The 21705-nt window shown below is 41.3% G+C and overlaps 1 protein-coding gene across 1 annotated transcript in view; it reads left to right on the forward strand.

Annotated features, from left to right (window-relative positions):
• The window catches only part of hhip (hedgehog interacting protein), a 33216-nt gene extending 13875 nt beyond the window's left edge, over positions 1-19341 (forward strand). Inside the window, exons 5-13 of the mRNA XM_029443123.1 lie at positions 2710-2861; positions 4223-4396; positions 4522-4665; positions 5475-5593; positions 6865-6988; positions 7772-7917; positions 9213-9294; positions 16113-16261; positions 16740-19341. Coding sequence (XP_029298983.1) covers positions 2710-2861; positions 4223-4396; positions 4522-4665; positions 5475-5593; positions 6865-6988; positions 7772-7917; positions 9213-9294; positions 16113-16261; positions 16740-16936 — 1287 coding nt within the window. The 3' untranslated portion in view covers positions 16937-19341. The remainder of the gene's footprint in view (positions 1-2709; positions 2862-4222; positions 4397-4521; positions 4666-5474; positions 5594-6864; positions 6989-7771; positions 7918-9212; positions 9295-16112; positions 16262-16739) is intronic.
• Positions 19342-21705: the final 2364 nt, after the last annotated feature.

Raw genomic sequence — 21705 nt, forward strand, 5'->3', positions numbered from 1 at the left:
CGCTCCTCATCCCTGCACCTCACTTTCCCAGCTTTCTGTGGAGTGACGCCAACACTTTGACAGTGCCAAAGCCGGAGCCCCCAGAGAACAGAGTTGGAGGGAAAAGAGGAATGCAGAGGCAGGTGTTTGTGAAAAATGAAGAGATAATACCTCATGAGAGATTCAATCAGAACCCCCTGCCTGGCTGTGGAAGAATGATGGCAGTCGTAAAAAAAAAAACACAAAGATTTTCAAGGGAAATATGGAGTATGGAATGTGTTTTAAGTTGACACAGCAGACTCGTGTGTATAGCTTTAAGTTTGGAGATGGCAGGCAATATAATCAGCAACTTGAACATCTGTTGTTATGAAGATAAATTATTACTAATACAAGGGTTAAGTGTGTGCAATAAAACAGAAAATCTAGCAGCTTACCCCTAAATTGTCCGTCGTCCTCATATGTGCCGTAGGTGAAAAGATCAGAATAACACGGCATAGTATAAATGTGCACACATGGAACTGTAGTAGTTGATTAAATGAACTATGACACAAGGCAGAGCAAAACTCCTAAATCTAACTATAGCTTTTAAACCCACAATGGAGAAGCTGAAAAGCCCAAAATTCACTTTGCAGCTGACATTATGCGAGACCTGCAGTTTCTCTAAATGAGGTTGTTTGTACAGTATATTGGTTTTTGAGCCCTGCCAAGAATATCTTACCTACTGCAGCTCTGGCAGTAGTTTTAGTATGATCAATGCTCAGGAGCCACATGTTGGCACTTTGTCTTCTTTTAATCAAGGTATCTTCTTGGATTGGCTCTGCAGTGAAAGGCTTTTTTAAAGCAGTGTTTATTTATTATGGCTCCGATGCCAGCTCTGCTGTTCGTCTGCTGCTGAAGGAGCTAGTCATTAGCAGGGGAGCTAATATTTCAGCCCCGTTTACCACTGTGTATCACGGTAGTCAACCCTTTGGCTCCGGATCTAGGCCGTTTTGGAATTGCGGTCTTTGCGGTGAGTTTATTTAGCGGATATCGGTCACTGCATCCCCAAATCAAGCGTATGGATCCAGCATTTCAAGGTGAGGTTGGGAATTTCTCTTCCCGAGATGAAACCTTTTGACATTCTTTTGCAAAGTGCAGTCTCCTCTGCTCGGACTAATATCCAGCTGTACCGTGTGCTGCACAAACTCCCACATAACTCCTTTTTTATTTGAGTTCAATGATCTGACATTTAGTAGTACTCATAAATTTGCTGCGGAGGAACTCAGCCTTTTGGGGTGGAGATTTATTTGTCAACTTTCACAAGATTTCACTTTATATTCAGATTGATAGAACCCATGTGCCCTATCATGTGGCTCTCTGTTGTTGCTCATTGGTACTTGAAGTACATTCCTTTGCAAAGAGTCATCTCTTTTGCATTCGCATGTGGCCTGTTTCGGGTCTAAGACAGTCCAAACGGCACGACAAGATTTGTGTACCAATTTATGATGTGTGTTACTTGTCCTGTGACAGAGACTACAGCTATCCAGAGCCTGCCACTTATGTCCAAACCAAGATATATATCTTTCCTGATTTTTAATAATTTTTTACTATGAGAGGGAATCATTTAAGGATGAGACAGCTGTGTTAATTGTGGACACGATAATTGTTTGTTTGCCATGAGTGAGATTACTGCTCTGCATGATGCATCACTTTTGCTTTTTCGAAATTTTCTCAGTGGAAAAAAAGAAGAATCAAGCTGTTTTAGAGGGATACAATCACACAGAGACCACTTTATAAACATTCTTCACACCTAAGCCTAGCATTCTGTTCATTCTTTTGTCAAGAAGAAATAGTGAGGGAGAGTACAACATAAAAAAAAGGGCCGACCTGGCTTGTCTTGCCTAGGGAATGAAATGCTGTAGCTGATTATTACAGCTAACTATGATGGGAGGACCACCAGGGTAGTGACAACTGATGTAGCTGCCTCCGGGGTGAGACAAAGGTTTACATATTACACAAGCAATTTAGATGTTTTTTAAACATGTTGCCAAGACAGTGGGAGTTGGCAGCTCTCTGCCCCACCTCCCCCCCCCCCCCCCCTCCAAGCCTTGAATTTTGCATGGATTTTGTGTAAACCAGGAAAAAGCGAGGGGACGGGGAGCAAAAAGCACGGACTGAAGCACTCTGCACTTTTGTGCTCTCTATGAACTGTGAGTGAGCTAATAAATTCTTTCAGCCACTCAGCGTAGCATTCACGGATATCCCCCAAAGATTACACACACAAATCACTGCACAATGGAGGCCACCGGGAGGGCCTGGGCGTCACAGGGGCCCCACGACCCTGTGGACAAGCGCACATAACCAGGCTGCAGAGAAGACTGGGCAAAGGCGGGGGGTTGTAGAGGAGGTGCAGCTCTACCCAGAGTCAAATGCTTTATAATGGTTGGTAATGGTATATTCAAGGAGGTTGGTGAAGGTGTGAAGTGAAACAGGCGAGGGTAGAAAAAGAGAGAATGGGAGAATAGCAGGGGTGTGAAAGGGAATGTGATGGATAAATAAAAAAAAGGGGGATTAGAGAGGTTGAAGAATTAAAGGAGGTGGGGGCGATGGGTGTGTAGAGGTTGCATGTAGTGGTCTTGGTGATGATGAAGATGACCGAGGGGGGTGATTCCAACCCCACACAGCCCGAGCAGAAGCCAAGGAGGGACATAATTAACTCCTGGATCTTTTGTGTTTCTCATCTGACTGCAGGGTGGAGATGAAAGGGGCCTGCTAAGCCTGGCATTCCACCCCAATTACAAGAAGAATGGCAAGCTCTACGTCTCCTACACCACCAACCAAGAGCGCTGGGCCATCGGACCACACGACCACATTCTCCGTGTGGTTGAATACACCGTTTCGAGGTAATGGGAGAAGTGTGTGCCAAATCTACCTTAAATAAGGTTGTCGTTCACTGCCTGAAAGGAAACCTAAACCTCAGCTGCGTCATCGTCCACATAACATTAAACTGACCTGTTAATTATGGAGGATTAATAGATCCTGGCCCACTTAACCACTATAAAATACAGGACAGTTTACAATGTGGTCAGTCGTAATTTGTAGCGATGCATGACGATTGGTGTAAATTCCCACAATCTGCTTTTCAGTGCATGCTCTCATTTTACTGTTGATTGCGCAAGCTTCTTGAATGCCGTAAGAGAAATAAGAATAGGATGAAGTTGAAACTTATTGGAAGTTGTGAAAAAGTCCTGATCATAAAACCCTGAAGGAATTTATTATAATATTGGCTATTCCTATCCAGCAACACTGATTCGACTCATTTTTGCCAGAGACCATAGTAACCGCAGTAAATACGAAAGCTTTAAGAGCACACGGCGTAACATGGGCGTTTATTTGCAACACTCCTGTGATGATAGCGATGTTTGCCTTTTTTTGCTGTGTCGATACCTCACACTCCCTTCACAATGACCTGTAATTAAGAAAACTATCTTTTCTCACGAACGTGTTTAAGTGTTACATTTTAATTTGCATAATCACAGTTCTGTGTTTAACTTAATGATGTAATCTTAATTATAGTCTTGGCATGCAGTCTTAGTGACTGCAGCATATAGTCCATAATTTGAGGGTCCATTAGAGAAATAACAGTAAAAAAGTATTTGATGGAAGTTTAAGAGTAATTTATTTTTTTTCTTTGGCAAGCTACTTTAAAAAAAAAAAAAATCAGGACTACCCAAAATAACACATCATGAAATATTTGTTGCTGATACTGTGAAGCCAAATCTTCACTTTGCACTAGAACTTGTGCAACATTTTGAAGCCTGTGTTACATCTCCGCCCACTGTCTTGGTCTTACTGAGACAATGCATTAGACTAAACGTCTCCAGACAACAAACTATTCTAGACAAACTTCTAACAATCATTTAATGTTGGATTTTGTTTGCTACGCCATGTCAGCATTTCTTATCCATGCCTTTTATCAACCAACACAATTATTCAAGTAATTACAGACAACCAGAGTGTGCACTTATTTATAAAATCATGTCTCACGCAGTATATTAAAACATTACAATTCTTCAGTGGTTTTCACCCCACTTACCACAACCTTAATGCAGTGTATACATCTAAATATTTATATGAGACTGAATGAGAACATGCAGCTATATCAGCGTTGTACATAACCCTGAGATATATTAGTTTCTTTGTAGAGTAGCAACCATCATTTTACAAAAACCCAGTGACAATGAAGTGTCATGTTTTTCCTTAGGAAAAACCCGAACCAGGTGGACACCTGGACTGTCCGGGTGCTGATGGAAGTGGCAGAGCTGCACAGGAAGCACCTAGGCGGTCAACTTTTGTTCAGCCCTGATGGTCTGTTGCACATCGTCCTGGGAGACGGCATGATCACCCTGGATGATATGGAGGAGATGGATGGACTCAGGTGAGATCCGAGGCCTAAGAATTATAGTATAAATGATCAAGTGCTGGTGTGTGTGCCCCAAAATTGAATCCTTTCCTAGCTCCCACCATCGTGAAGGTGTATTTTGTTTGTGTGTTTGAATGCAGTGATTTCACAGGGTCCGTGCTGAGGGTAGATGTGGACACAGACGGCTGTACATCACCTTATTCCATACCGCGGGACAATCCGTACTTCAACAGCACCAACCAGCCACCTGAAATATTTGCTCATGGATTACATGACCCAGGCAGGTGAGTGAAACATTTGATGAGAAACTTCATCACACTCAAGAACTAAACAGCTGTTCTTCGCAAAAGAATTGGGCTACTACAACTGATTCAAACTTTTATTGTTGTTTTGTTCTGTCAAAGACATTGTAGTTTACATAGCAATTACTCTAATATGCTCTTTTAAATTAAATAGATTTTCCCCTTGAGGGAATAATAGAGTATTTCTTCTTCTACTTCTTCTTCTTCTTCTACTTCTTCTACTTCTTTTTCTTCTTCTTCTTCTTCTTCTTCTTCTACTTCTACTTCTTCTACTTCTTCTACTTCTTCTACTTCTTTTTCTTCTTCTACTTCTACTTCTTCGTCTTCTTCTTCTTCTACTTCTTTTCTTCTTCTACTTCTTCTTCTTCTTCTTCTTCTTCTTCTACTTCTTTTTCTTCTTCTACTTCTTCTTCTTCTACTTCTTCTTCTTCTACTTCTTCTTTTACTTCTTCTACTTCTTCTTTACTTCTTCTACTTCTTCTTCTTCTACTTCTTCTTCTACTTCTTCTTCTTCTTCTTCTTCTTCTTCTACTACTCCTTCTTCTTCTACTTCTTCAGCTTCTTCTTCTTCTTCATCTTCTTCTTCTTCTTCTTCTTCTTCTTACTTCTTCTACTTCTACTTCTTCTACTTCTTCTTCTACTTCGTCTTCTTCTTCTTCTTCTTCTTCTTCTTCTTCTTCTTCTTCTTCTTCTTCTTCTTCTTCTGCTCTTATGCCAACTTGCCACCTGTAATTGGTTGGTGTCAAAGCTTGTGTTTCTCCTGTATTCATCCCCGGTATTGTGAACCCTAGGTGTGCAGTGGATCGGCTTCAGTCGGACAATGGGAGTCTCCTGATCCTCTGTACAGACGCCAGTGGCAAAAACACATCAGTAGGAAGAATACTGGAGATAACTCAGGGGAAAGATTATGGTGAGTTAGAATTTCCGTGAGATGTTTCCAAACATTTTCGTGATATTTACACTTTTTTACCTTTTGGAAATAGTTTGTTATTTTGCAATTGTAATAAAAATAACTGAGTGCAACCTTTGCCTGTGTTTTGTTTCATGGCATTACATCTTGAGAAAGAAATGAAAATATATTAACCTCTTGGCTAACCTTTCATATTTCTTCTGCTGAAAAGGACATCGGTTTTTACGAATGTCTTTCATTTTTGTAAGAACATGGTGTTTTGGCAACAAGTTCAGAAAAACACTCCAGGTCGAGGAGAGACAGTGAAGGTTCAATGTAAAAATGATGTGATCTAGAAAGATTCCCCCCTTGGAGTGTAGATTTGCCAAGGGAATGTGCATTTTTGTCCACAAGTAAGATTTAAAGCTGTCAACAACAATAAGTGTCTCGATGATGGTTTAGCTTTGTTGAGAGGGGCCTAGTTCTTCTCACTTTGAGAAAATAATCAATAACAGCAGCGCCTTCACAATGCTCTGCATTCTCCTCACAAAAAAACAAATTACTGCTGTTTGTTCCAAATTACATCGGGATGGTTATCTTTGCCACAATGAGTGTTGTTTTGTTTTTTTAATCCCCCAACCATGATCTCTCACTCCAATTCAACGTGCCAGTTTTTTTTTTTGCCACAGACCACTTTTCACTTGGCGAGATGTTTGATTTAGCCAGTTACACAAACTCTACAGTGATTACAGTTGGGAAATGAGCACACCGAGTCTTGGATCGTACATTTTTAAAGGCAACAAACGTCCATTCATATTTCCCTTTGCCAAGACAACTGTAATCCAGAAAACATGCCATATTGCCTCAACATTGCATTTATGAATAAAATATTATTAAATTCTCTTCCAGTTTTGATAGTCATATTAAAGCTGCCAAGGAAGAAGTCCAACATATTGCTGTCCAATTTAAATCAAGACTCTTTGCTGTTTCTTCTTATTGAATTGAGTTTCCCTAATGAGAACCACACAACCATTATGTCCAATAGACTGCTGACAAAATCAAGTAGTTAATCTTTTTATTTCAACGGCAACAAAACAACACTTAATATTATGCGCATAAATTACAATCATTCCTGGAGTAAATCAGATTGTAACCACTGAAGAATGCAGATTGATGCCTATTGTGATTAATACATAGACTATATTTCCTCAATCATGAAACTTTGTCTACCGGTTGTAACACGCAGGCGGCAGTGCCTAAATCAGACCTTTTGCCTTCTTGTCCCTCCCCAGAAAATGAGCCTTCTGTCTATGACCTGCATACCAGTGGAGGAGCACCACCTGTGGGGGGCTTCATCTACAGGGGCTGCCAGTCTAGAAGACTTTATGGCAGCTACGTGTTTGGAGATAAAAATGGGTAAGATGATGAATAATGGACCTGCTACATGTTGTGACATTTAGATTGACTCCCTGCACACTTGTTGACGGATAACTATATTTGAAAGACATTGCTTTTCTATTATCCTATTCAGTTATCAGACAAACATCTTAAGTCCTATTGAGATCAACACGACTCTTCTCACACTGAAAATCCGTCCCTTGCACCCGCACTTGCCAAAGTAAACACAAAGTTCCATCCCTGTGGGGGGAAAACAAGTTTTATGTTACTGTCACCACGGCGGCACGGCCCATTCAGTGTAAATGGAGATTGGACATCCTGCTCTGTGCTGTTCACACTTTTCTTTGGTTTGTAATTTATCCTACTTTGCTGATGTCAAACACTGACGCTTGAGTAAACAAAGGAAGTAAATAGCAGGGGGGGAAGTACACTATCAGCAGTTGGCACTGTGTTTAAAACAATGTGTGGTCGGTTAATTCTGTGCCTCATTACAATTTGAGGGCATACTGTTGTGGCTAAGTGAAGGCTCCGGCATGATGTTTGTTTTGAAACAAAAAGCCGAGGTCTTAAATAACACCATGTGAGACATGGGCTGCAAAAGGAAGATGGGACAATGAACCATGTTACAAGACGTAAAGGTTGTCCCTGTTTCCTCATCTCAACTCTAGTTTATCTGTCTCACTGGTACACTTTCTCATGTCATGTGTAGTACACACTGAGCTGCACGATCTAACAGTCCACATGAGATAAACTGACAAAGTAACGTAACTCACCTTGTTCTGTGTGTTTTGTTTGTGTCAGGAACCTGCGGATCCTCCAGAAGTCTACATTGTCAGCATCAGCAAGTGGTGAACAGTGGCAGGAGAAAGCTCTGTGTCTGGGCTCGGCCGGCTCCTGTGGCTCCATGCTTGTGGGACACATCTTGGGTTTCGGAGAGGATGAACTAGGTCAGTAGGGCAATGATATGAAACCTACACAGTTGTGCAGATCCTCTATCACCTCTTCAGATTTTCAAGCTAGCTCTCTTTCTCTTTTCTCTCTTCCTTTGTTTAGTCATCCATAAGAGTGTCAGATATGTGGTAATTTATTCTCTGCAATCACTTTGTGGTTTCACAACATGAACCCTTGAAGGCTTGTTGGCTGCAAATGATGGATGTCAAAACTATTGGAGATAATAACTTGGAGTCATTGTGTTGTATATTTATTAATGGTGCAGATGTTAACTCCACGGTTAGGAATTTTCCAGTTGGTTATTTAAAAGATTTTTGTAATGTTTTGCACTAACACAGCGTGATGCATAAAAACACGATTTAAAATCTGGAATAAATTGCAACACCTAGGAGGAGTTCCATCTTAAAATCACAGGGAACTAATATCCCTCTTACTCCACCTCTGTGGCACATTCCCAACAGGATATTAAATTCTTCCTTCTGGATTAATTGTAATTTCCATAAGATAGCAACGATACGCCAAAGACCCATTTATGAGCAGCGTAATGGGCCACCTACAAGGCAATGTTTTGCATGGTTAGAGAGATGTGTTACTGTTTACCTGGGGGGGCTGCAGCATTAAGATAAGATAGGGTGAGCCGAGGTGAGCGGACTAATTTGATACAGAACATTTTTACCAGCTGGACCCCCACCAGACACTCACATAATTATTAACTGTCAGCTCTGGTGTTTCTGATTAACGCTAACACATGATGTGGATCGCTCACACAGCCATCAGAAATGTTTGATCACAGTTCTTGCCAGGTCCTGGAGTTATTATTTGACGAGGTATTTAAAGATTGCGCATTTGATCATGATTTGCAAGTGGTGCAAGAATCATGCAGGGGGTGGGCTTGTGTCTCATTGTGGGCCCCCAGAGACACATGTTCACAATTTGTCCCCTTATGGATTTTTTTTTGTGGGCTTGTTCCTCATTAAATGATCTGCCTGGTTCCCAGTCATGAGTATCAAATTGTCCCATTAAACTCTTTCTTAGAATCCTTTTGGCAAGTGCAGCAATGCAGAAGCTGTAGCTACACTCATTCTCCTCATCCTCTCCTTTTGTCTTCATGTCTCTCCTTCCCCCCCCCCCCCCTCTTGTCTCATTACCTCCTCTTGTCTTCATTTTGGCACAGGTATTGCATGAATGTCAGAAAGGTTAAACACTGGGACATATGCTAAACATCTATAATATGTGATGCAAATAGTGCTGATGGTCAATTTCCCTGTGTTTCATTGTTCCTCTTTTGCAGGTGAAGTCTACATACTGGCAAGCAGTAAAGGCATGGCGCAGACACACAGTGCGAAACTCTACAAGCTGGTAGATCCCAAAAGGTACAATCATGAAGTATATATTCTTTCTTCTGGGGGGGTTGGGTTGTTTCACATTTGGAAAGAGGCGTTTTGCTTCTCTCAGCCATCATATGTTTGTAAACTACGGTGGTATACAGTTGGGTCTAAGTGATCCCTTATGCGATCTAATGCAAACTAGCCCACCATCCTTAATTCCATGCTGGTTTTGTTTTATGGTGAGACTAATACGATCGAGTCATACAAGACATGCTACTGCCTCTCATGAAACCATGGATCTATAAGTTTAATTTCACTGCAGTGACGTCTTTTCTTGCTTATTTTCCTCCTTAAGCCCTCACTACTAATACATGTCCCCTCCACACACACATAACGTGTCACTGTGACCAGAACCTTTCTGTCCTTTTCTGACCACCTGCCTGGGCCAAAAACCAATGCTGAGCAGTAAGTGTAAGCATAGCATTTCAAAATGTTAGTGTAAAGTATTGCTAACAGCAACACTGACTTAGCTGTCTGTGTGTTCACCTTAGAAACTATTGCCTGCTGGTTATTTTCAGAGCATTTGACAGCAGGGTTTATTCTGCTAAGAGTAAGGAAAGCACAAAGGCACCTGTTGTCAAGCACAAAGATCTCTATATATGTTTTCCAGCACATTTACACACACACACACACGCACACACACACACACACATGTTCATGCATAGAGCACATTTAATTTGTCATTAGGTGGACAAAGTTTAGCAACAATCCAGCATACACACACACACACACACACACACACCAACTTTAACTTTTAGCGGTGCAATCCAGTCTATTTCCGTGCAGTCTAACGCTGATGTGTGGGGAACGTGTGAGTGTGAGTGCAACTTCATAATTCAAATGTGTGTGCGTGTCACTCTGTCATAATCCTTACCATATGCATCACTGTTTGTGCAAAGCCAAGTACATGTGAGAAACATTTTGTCACTCAAGACGAGAAAATATGCAGACAGGGCATCAATTCATCCCACATGATACAGTAGGGAAGTATATTTATGTCTGATATATTACCCTGGCAGTAAGGAAATCACTGCAAGCATAAGCAGACTTTGTAATTCAAACCAATTGCATGTTAAGTTTCAAGCTGAATCCACCCCCCACCCACTCCCATGTTCCTGCCTATCTTCTTATCAGCACTTTTGCTGGAAGTTGAGAGAGTGAGATCCTGCAGGGTTAGGCCCATCTGCTCAGGTCGTGGTCCAACTCTCAGCGTACTGAATGCACAAGAAAAGTCCCAAATGAATAATATTTCTTTAGGCTTGGTTCAATTTGATTAGTAGAGGCAGATAAAGTAAGAAAAGCAGAAACAGAGAGAGAGAGAATCTGCATGCCTCAGGATCACAATAGGAACATATCCGCAGCTGATTGTTCCTGGGTGACGACAGTGCCACCCAGGCATTAGCACAATTAATTACACCACAGATGTTTCAAAGGGGCCCTGGTGGCTCACTGCATATTTATGTTTTCTGGCATGGCCGCTGGGCGCATTTCTCCCTAAGAACAATTCTTTCCACCATCAAGTGGACTTGTTTAGTCTGTGCAGACCCTGTGGTGTTGGAGTCTTGACTCCTAATACACTCTGGCTTCGTTATTATGATCTTGTTACAGGGAGGATGGAGAGGGGGTACAGGGGGAGGGGGGGGGGGCTAGCTAACGTGTCTGACCTCAGCGCGTTATCAAGTCTGGTGGTCCTCCCCTTTTTTATTTTCCATACTGCGAGGACATCTGGACCCTAAAGCCATCTCATAAAGAGGTTTGTTTTAGAGTATGGTGGTTTCTGTGGTCCGGTACAGCATCTAGCGCTGTGTTTTGATCAACTGTGTGTTTGGGAACATAGAGGGGGAAAGAGGAACTGTTAGGGAGGGCGGCAAAGGCTTACAGGGGAAACATCAGCCATAAAATCCCTCAGCAGTGTTTGTGTAAACATGTCCTGGCCAGATGACTTCATTTCTAGGTATTTGTTTGTCAGTTGGAGTACCCCTCCAATAATAAATAGGCCACCATGCATTTTGAAACATGCTGAATGTGTTTGGTGTGAGGGTGTATGTGAGTGAGTGAGAGAGGGCAAGACGGGGCTTGTTTTTCATATAGCAGTTGGATGGAAATATTTCCAATCTCTATATTGTGACTGAGAGAAGCAGTTGAAAGCTCTGAACCAGTAGTAAGTGGACCTTTGAGTTTAGATTTACTTCCTCGTTCCCAAAGGTTAAAAATGGGCATCCATGCATATACATTTTATCAGGACAAGTTTATTTGTGTAGCATCTTTCAACAATAACATAATTCAAAGTACTTTACATAAGACATGAAAAGGACATAAAATAAACACAAGACACATAAACATAGGATTTAAAAAGAGTAAAAAATGTAAAATATGTCATGTCTGGTGGAGGCAAAATATAATATTGAAGGTTTTATGTCTTCTTGATCCCATATTAGCCTTATTCATACAGTATTTGGGCAAAGCAGTTGCCCCCAAACTGAAGGAACTTTACTCTGCACATACACTGCAGGCAAGTATTCATGGGCAAGTTTGGCTTCTTTTCAGTTCCAGTGGGTCTGCATTTGATAACATCATTATTTATACAGTCAGAGCATTATATTTATGCCAGGAACAAATAATGCTATAAAGACATGTTTCTTTTTGAGAAAAAGGAACATGCTAACAAACAAATATATTATGAAACAGCACAAAACAGGGAGTTGTTTCAGCCCCTCTGTGTATATACAATTTGTCATGGGAGTCATAAAGCAAAGGTTACATGTTTATCAAATCATAATTCAAAAGGCACATGCTGCAATCCATCCATTGCAGTTGGCCAGGATCAGCCTTGCTCTTACAGTTGGTCCTCAGCAGTAGCTTAATTGTAACATATAGAGCCAGGCCTCCTGCTGATTTCTGCTGTAAAATGCAATTTGCCTCTCTATTTGTAACAGCCCCTCTTCACAAAGAAGAAGAAAAAGCCGTAATATGAAAGACTTTTCACACGTTTAGGTTTTGTCAGCTGCAGGCTGGACTGTTTGAATTACAGTGAGCAGAGACCTTAAAAAGACACAGTGAACTCCGAATAGGGTCCTGGGACCTCCTTTATGAACTGCATTAGCCATGGAAGTCACAAATCACTGGATGTACAGGGGAAGGAGACAGCGGGGTGCTCGTTTGTGGATATATTTATCTGTATGTGTACGTCTCTGTGCTTTTTTGTGCGTACAGATATAAACTGTGTGGGTGGTGCGTACACGCGAACATGCACATCTGTGAGCCTGTGTGAGCGTGTGGTACGCTAGCTCCCAGCACGCTGCAGAAAAAAAAAAAGCCTTTTCTTTATTTTCCTATCCCTCCTAAATCTTCCTACATCTCTGCTGTGGTCCTCCCCTTGACAAAGCTGCTTGCCAGTCGGACTGAATAGCCCTGGCTCCTACAATACACAGTAAATTTCTTGCACAATTAAAACAAGGAATGAAGCTACAAAAGAAGCCCCCAAACAATGGAGTCGGATGACAAAACAGCAAAAGAGACCACACTGGGCCGTTTGATTAAGCCATTGTTAGGGCGCACAATGTACACCACTCCACAGCCCTTTTCTCACATATACCTCGTGTCAATCAAACGGGCCCTGCGAGCCAACAAGCTAAACACACACACACACACACACACTGACAAACATAATAATCAAACAGATCAGGAACAAATTTGAGGCAGAGCATCCACACTGCTCTGATGGCGCAGACCTGAATGGATGTCAGTGTTAAGATATGTTAATGTTCAGCTTCCCCTGATGTAAGGACAGAAGGGAGGGCAGTTTTTAGCATAGAACGACAATTTTAACCTGCTTTAATCTTCCTCGTTCTCTGACTTATCTCTGCGGGCGTGCAGTCATTCCCAAACTAGTATGCCTTCTCCCTTTACATTCTATTTTAAATTTCATTATGCCATGATCCACGTTTTATTTCTGGTTTTCGTCGTCATCATCATCTCTCTTTCTCTGTCCATGTAACTACCTCATGTGTGAGCACTGTCGCCCTTCTCCCACTCCCTCGCTCTCACACATACACCACCCCTCCCAAAGTTGATAAATTCCCACAGTGGCTGTTGACCCAGCTGCCTTTGTCAAGTGGCGCTACCAGCAGGTGCTGTTTTCACAGCCACCCTGGCAGTCGTACAGACTGTTTAGTAGCGCTGCTGACCCCTGCCTGCTATTAACAGTGTTCGCTACAGACCCCCCAATCCTCCAGGGACTCTCACTCTTTCTCTCTCTCCCTCTCTTTCTGTTTGCTTCCCTCCTTCGCTCTTTTTTAACTGCATGCAGCCTGCAACAACAAAAGCCAGCATGGATGGAGTCTGGAGTTGGGTGCTGATGGGAGCATGGGAATCAACCCCCCCATGCCCTCCATCCTCCAAATTTAAAGCAACTTTAACGCACACACACACACTCACACACAGTCACAGTATTGTCACTGCACACTGCCATCAGACAGTGTGTCTGTTGGAACATTTGCAACACATTTTTCAAACTAGGAAGTAAACACATGCACAGTCAAATAAATACAATTATCACCACACAACATCGTAGTTACAGTCGTTCATCCAACAACCCTGTACAGTATGTAAAACAAATATAATATGTACACACATTTGCCCATAGCGGACTACTGAAAGCATCTAAGAGTGAATGCACAGTTGGGTTAACTACATGTAATTAGGTACATTTAAAACATTCCTGATTTCAGATTAAATATGCAAAATTAACACCCTGGATGTAAGTCCTGAACTACACACACACACACACACACACACACACACACACACACACACACACACACACTGACCTTGCTGATGATGCTCTTCAGCTCTCATATCAGCATCAGTGTACAGGTGTCCAGTAACCAAGCGTGTGTGTGTGTGTGTGTGTGGGAGTGTGTGCACATCAGTGTCCAGCAAATTGTGTTGTGATTCCTCATTAGCTTTTTACCCCCGTACATCTATAGTTCTCCCTCTCTCTCTCTCTCTCTTTTACAAATGTACACATAGACAGATGTGTGAACTTGGCTACACACACGCTGTATTATTTCCAGACTTGTAGAGCGTGATATGAAATAATTCAGTTTCAGCCCATTTGCTGATGTGCGTGTCTGGATGTTTGTCTTAATACGGAATGATCACAATGTGTGTCTTTGGTGTTCAGACTTGACGCATATGGTGTGGAGATGTTTGTGTGTGTCTGCTTATTCCAAATAATGTTTATATCTGCAGGAGCCCTGTGTCAACCCTCTGTGTTGTTTTGTTGTAAGGAAAACAAGTAAAGGCGCCACATTTATCTTCCGCATTGTTCCTGCAGTACAGTTTGATCCAGATTCACAATTGACTTGAGACGAATTGACGACACACAGAGAAGCCGCCGATACATCAATGACAAATAATTGGAAAGCGTAACATTTTAACCAGCTACAGAAGTTACAAATATTCGTCTTAATGTGCATCACTTCAAAAGTGCTATCCTACCTAGTTACATATCGATAAAAGCTGCCTATCATGTGAGATCACAGACGCAGCACATGTTGGCAGATTTGTTGTAACATCCAAAAATAGCTTTACAGTAAACAAATGACTGCAGCTATCACGGTACATCAACCTGAAGGTTTAGATGTTTAAATAGAACATGTTGCATACAGTGCTGCCAAGAATCATAGTATAGTATTGATCAGCCAATAAGAGTTGGATGAGTGTTGGGTGCTCGCTCTTTGTTTGTCTGTTCGCAGGCTATTTTTAAAAATGAAGTTAGGAATTGATTTTTCACAAAAGTTTGTGGAAACTGTGGCGATCTGGAAAATAAGAACGGATGTGTGTTGGTGTGATTTCTCACCGAAGGGCTCTTTGAACCTCTTTTACCGTACTGTGTCTTAAGAGCGGTCGTAAGAAGAATGAGACCATTACTCGTCCAATCAAACAAACTGTTGACACTGGAAAAGTCATTTCTGTTTTGGACATAAGAACCCAGCCAATGTGTCCACCTGGCACCGCAGCTGAGCACACAACACATACAGAGCTGATTAGCTGAAGTGTAACTGGCCAGAAGTCTGTCTCACGACATTTAATCGTCCAAACGTGGAGTTACAGTATAACCACACACCTTTACAGATGACTTTGCCTTTGTTTAATCAATACAACCCTGTTTACATCTGTAATTATTTTCAGCACAGTTATTATTATTTTAATGCAAAAATAGAGTTTGAGGCATTTCAGCGGCGAACGTTCATTGCTCCAATTCTAAATTGTACGGAGGGGCATGACTCAAGATCCAAATTGTGTGATTCTGCCATTATTATTGGATGTAAGCTCAACATTTAACCTGATATAAATACAGAGGGCAAGATTAACCCTGCAACTTTAGGGGAAAAGCTTCTTTTTTTATACGAGAAACTGTATTCTGGGTCCCAATTATGTGAGTTGTGAGTTTTTAGGATTCTGTTATTATATCCATATTCCATATTCATTTGCTCAGTACATGAACTCTGTGCAATGACAATGAAGTTTAATCTAATTTAATTTGACCGCCGAAATTTAAAGTTGTGTTAATGGAGCGGTCGTGCGACTTCTTAAAACCGATATATTATACCGATTGAAAAAGAGCTCCAATAAGGAGATTGCTATCGTGTGACAGTTGTGTGACTTTATTAAAAGACATTAAGCGATAATATAAAATGAATGACTTTGCCCTACCTTCCGTAATTCGTTGCCCATGTGATGCTTGTCTCCCCCCCCCCCCACATATTGACTTTCCCTCCTTCTAACAACTGCTGCAGGCCTCATGCCCCGAAGGAGTGCCAGCGTCAGGTGGAGCCTCCAGAGCTGCTGATGACAGCTTGTTCCAGACACTGTAAGAACGGACACTGCACTCCTACCGGCAAGTGCTGCTGCAGCCCCGGCTGGGAGGGACCCTTCTGCCGAGTTGGTGAGTGCCTTTTAAGTAGATTTGCATCTGCTGCGTTCAGAGGAGCAATATCCATGTGTTGTTTAGGGCTGCACGATGTGAGCAAAATGTGCGATAAACGTTGTTGAATATCGCGATAATGAGATTTCTTGCGATAAATAAACAGATTTTAAAGTGTCCTGCCTTTCTGCTGCTTTTCAGTACACGGCTGAAATACAACACATTGCTTGTTAAATTAAAGAAAGGAAAGGAAATGAATTCCAACATTCGTTTATTGAACTGAACACAAAAGGCACCATTAAAAACGAGAATGATAGTTTCAATTTAGAGTGTTTCTCTCCAGGTTTATTAAAGCACAACATGCACGGTTAGGCTGCCAAAAGACCTATTCAATCTTTTGTGACTTCAATTCTGAATAAAACACAACACCAGCTTCTGTTTCTTCTTACATTTCCTTACTTTACTTTTGACCACTCTGTTTTCGTCTCTCTCTCTGTAGCCAAGTGTGAACCAGCCTGCCGCAACGGAGGAGTGTGTATGGAGCCCAACAAGTGCCTGTGTAAGACCGGCTACTCTGGGCCCCAGTGTGAGAAGAGTGAGCGGGGCATGCCCAACGACCAGGAGAAAGACGGCATACTGGACCACATCATTGACATGACCTCGTACCTCCTAGACCTGACCAGCTATATCGTATAGGGGCGCGCAGAGGGGGGCTGCTCCCCGCTGTCATCCTCAAGTTGACACAAATCTACCTACCTACCACCAGCAGACTCTAACGAGGTGTCCTTAATACGGCCACTTAATCTCCCTCACACCCACACAGGCATGTACACACATATAAATACACACAGGATCCCTGTTAGACTGCTTCTCATCCTCATCCTCATCACCAAACCAAACTCTTCCTCTTTCGCCTATAAGCTACTTGCTCTTGAGCACCAGGCCTGGCATCCAAGCCGTGTTCACACTTCGGAGAGACCTGCAGACGGCAGAGGAGATGATTGATAAGCATGGCCAAGTTATGGAAGTTCCACTAAGACATTTCCTCTCTCGTTCAGATAACGCTCGCACCCCGGCTGACTCCACAAAGGAACAGGAACTCCACAGGAACAGACCATTTTAACCCAAGACTTTGGATCTTTTCAGGGGCTATCTGTATCCTTACCTAAGACCCAACAATAAATGGAGTTTGAGGCATTTTCGGCGGAGACAGTCGATCGTTCAGGGGGTACTTTTAAGGATTCAAAATTGTAAAGGAGCGGCGTGGCTCAAGATCCAGTTTGTGCTCATGGTCCATTTATATCCCAGCAAAATAAATTTCTACATAAACAGACTTTGAAGGAACACTCTGCACCTCTGAAGTCAATGAAAGTCGTGGGTCACATAGAGCCCGCAGTGCTGTAATATTCTAAAGGCACTAATACAAGAGAGACGAACCATATCGTCTCACTTATGATGTTGTATTTAGTTTGTGGGCACATTGTCATAAAAAGCTATAACAGTATACAGTGTGTATACTTTGTTTTGCAACACTCACTTGTTATCAGTGTACAGAACGGATCTACGACAGAGGACTGTCACCGACACAGAAAGAGGAGCGACTGAGTGAGAACGTTTTTGTCAAAGCCAGTTTCATACAATCTGAACAGAGTTGTTGGCTCCCATGCACTGTATTCATTTTTTGTTTCATTCACTTTATTATTCAAAATGAATTAAAAAAAAAAAACCTTTATTAAAAGCGCAATGAGAGTAGTGTAACATTCACACATACACGCCACACTGTCACAGGTATGGTTTAACAAAACTCCTTTCATTGCGTCACACACTGAAACTGAACCCGAACTCAAAACTACAAAGGGAAGAGATAGCGCGGTGATGTATATTTCCAATAGAGCTTACCTAAGTACTACTTAGCATTGCAAAAAAAAAACACAAAAAAACTATAGCATTACTATTGTTATCATAGAGGAGGGTTTATTTTTTTAAGCGTAATAATATATGGGAGAGAATGGTGTTTATAGAAAGCAGTTTTACACTAAGCTTGTCAGTTCATGTCATTTCATGTTCTTGTACTTATACATACGCAGCTTTTTCCTCTGTTAAGAAAGATGTGTACAAGTTTTTTTTTCTACTTTCTTCCCCCCCCCCACACACACACACTATAAAAGTAATGCATGTCTGCGCCTGCAGAGAGTAATTCGGAGCAGTTGGCTGAGTCCATCTAATTCTTATCCCTGACATGTGGTTTCATTACTCCTGTCAGAAACGTGTCTCTGTTGTGAGATGATCAAACGTCTCGTCGGGCCACCAAGTCACTGTGGAAGCAGTTCAGAGTCAGACGCAGATCTTATCTGGAGAGAGCAGATTTAAGATTAACCGAAGGATCTGTCTAATGTCTATTGAAGGTTACACTCTAATGAGCATCTGACTCCTACATGTAGTCAGAAAACACAGACTGGGATTTCCTGGAGCCGCGTTAATGTGTCGTGTCTTTTCAGATGCCACTCAGAAGTTCATACAGATGCAGCACGCATACACGCATGCCAATATTCTCTTCAAATATCTTATTAAGAACTCCACATTTGATCTTTTGCCATTTTTATTACATAAAAGGAGTCTTGACAGAACCATCAGTCGTTGTGTTTAGCAGTTTCGAAGGCAAGCGGTTGCAGTTTTGCTCCCTCCCCAACTTTGTTTTTGAAAAACCAGTTTCCAAGTATCATGGTTTATTGAAGTTCAGTGTCGGTAAAATATGTAATTGTTTTTCATCTCCCGCTTTGCTTGTGTTTGCTGAAATAAATCAACTCTACCTGGTCAAAATGGAATTCATGCTGTAAAATGGAAAATTATAATTTTTTTTAGCACTTAATGTGAAAGTTGCATTGTAGCTGCTGAGACGGCATGGTGTGAATAGAATAACCATTTTCATTATTTAAGTAGTTACACAAATAAAATAATTATTTAAGTTCTTCTATGTTGTTTTTACCATTGTACTGTATGTGACAATTTTTTTATTCCTGTATTGTAAATAAAACTAGGGATAACTTTGTTTCTCTACAGAAATATCAATATGTCTATTAAAATTTATAGCATGTCTGAAATATTTGTCTCGCTTTTGTTTTTGGTATTCAGTAATATTTAGTGACGCTTTTAGATTTCCTAATCATCTCTGGGGACGGTTCTTATGTAATTTAATACTGTAATTAATGGAAAAGCAGGAGGACAAAAACCTGAGTAAATATTTAATCATTAATCATGCATCATTGCAAACTTTACTCTCCTTATATATCGAATTGCGTGCTTGCAACTAGATACATTTAAAATGTGTGTATGTTCAGCATCAACGTCTAGACGAAGATTAAAACAGTGGGAAGTGTTATTCTAGCTCTGTCAAAGGGTTAAAAAGAAAATAGAATACAAAATCTGCCGACCAAGACCTCAGAAGCTCACGAATTAACACTACTACTTTCTTACTTCAGTTTTTGTCAGCTCTCGGGATTGTACAAATGGTACGAGACCCCCCAGGGTAAAAAGGGTAAAAATAATACAACTAATCGATACCACCGTGAAACTTCCCCAGGTTTAAAAATGCCAATGATGCATTTTCTAATGCTCACTTTTGGTGACAAAGTACAAAAATAAACACCTGAATGTGTATTTTGGATTTAGTCTGAAAGAAAACATGAACAAACTTCGGACAGTTCGCAGGCGCTTTGAGCTAAGCTAAGCTAGCTGTAGCTTCATATTCATCATAAAGATGTTAGAGTGGAGCTGGGACATGTCTCTATACTCTCACTGCATGATAACTACAGGAAAAATGGCAAAACGAACAACTTTCAATCTTTCAATCTAGTGAGATATTACAGACCTGTTACTTAAGATCTTCGTCTAGACATCATTTGTAATTACGGGATGTTCATTTAATAAATAAGAACTCTGTTCTTGGTCGTGGCCCCATACTGGGAATTGTCTCATTTCTGGTAAGTCAGCTGCAACATTTCCACTGATGGTTTGTCCTCGAGCCAGGTAAAAAGAGTAAAGAGAAGGATGTTGAGAAAATGTTTAAGTTAAACTAGGGCCAATATGGCAACAGGCCCAGGCTTTTCCTTTTACTCCTGCTTGAATGGAAAAGCTGCCTGCAGAGTTGACAGCGAGGAGAGAGCCGACATGGCTGCTATGTGTCGTCATGCAGCGTCATGGCATCGCTCAAAGTTCAGCCTGAAAATGTCCTAATTTCAAGTGGAAATTCTCGACTCTGTTTTTCGGAAGTACGCAAAACACATTCATGCAGGGAGGTACACACGCAAGAGCCACTGCTGATGGCAATATTAATTTCCTTCTCAAAATACCAATGAGGCTTTGTGTTGTATACTGATAGTGAGTGGAGACCACCCACCTCACTCTGCTCCCACACACACACACACACACACACACACACACACACACACACACACACACACACACACACACACACACACACACACACAAATGCACACACTGCCATATTTAGAGTAATGCAATACTAAGTTGTCTATGCACTGTTCAGATCCAATCAAAATTGCATAAAGTGGAACTGTCCAATAGTGCTGCGAGGTCCAGCATATATTTGAGTTTATACACTATCTGTGGCATGAATCATTACTTTTCATTTGGAATAGTTTTCTTTTTCCTTCCCAAAGGGCACTTGTCTGGCTATCTTTCCCAAACAGTGTAACCCAGTACTTTGAATAAACATGAGGAGCCTGTATACCAAATATTTGTAGGACTGAGATGGCTGGAAGTGCATGCTATAATATTGTATACATGAGTGAAAGAGTCGGCACAAGCAATACTTATAGGGTAACAGGAGGAGACAGGAAAAAAACAGGAAAGAAAACAATAGACCCGTGATTAAAAAGAGACACGTCATTCTTCTTCTACTCATCCACACGAGAGTCAACTATTTATTACGTTGTATTTACTTCTGTTTCGATTCTGTAACTCATGTCATAGAAATCATAGGATGCACTGATAATCTATGCAAACAGGTGGAGGTCTATTCAGCCAATGCACAAGTCTTAAACCAGTCAAACATAATGGATGCTTAAAGTAGAGCATGCATTGATGGCACTCGCTATTTGTGGAACACATGTGACCATTAAACGTTTGCTTTTGGTAGAGCTGTAAAGTTTTGTTCCCCGATTGGGAGCAAAACATGGCACCAAATTTGCTGAATTAATCTAAAGAAAATGTGCAGATTTAATTATTAGTTTTCTCAAGCCTGACCCTACAGCCTGCCAGTTGGATGTTTATGCACCGTGGGAGTCGTCCTTAACTCCTCACCTTACGTTTTATGCATTTTAGGCTTGTATCGAGAAAGCTGATGTTTTCCAAATGCATTCCTTTATTTATTTTTTGTACAGATGATTCAAACAGGAGCATTTCAAGTCCTGTGGATGTTTGAAGTGCTTCAACTGTGAGTCACC

Source organism: Cottoperca gobio, chromosome 1, assembly GCF_900634415.1.
Source record: "Cottoperca gobio chromosome 1, fCotGob3.1, whole genome shotgun sequence".
Lineage (NCBI taxonomy): Eukaryota > Metazoa > Chordata > Actinopteri > Perciformes > Bovichtidae > Cottoperca > Cottoperca gobio.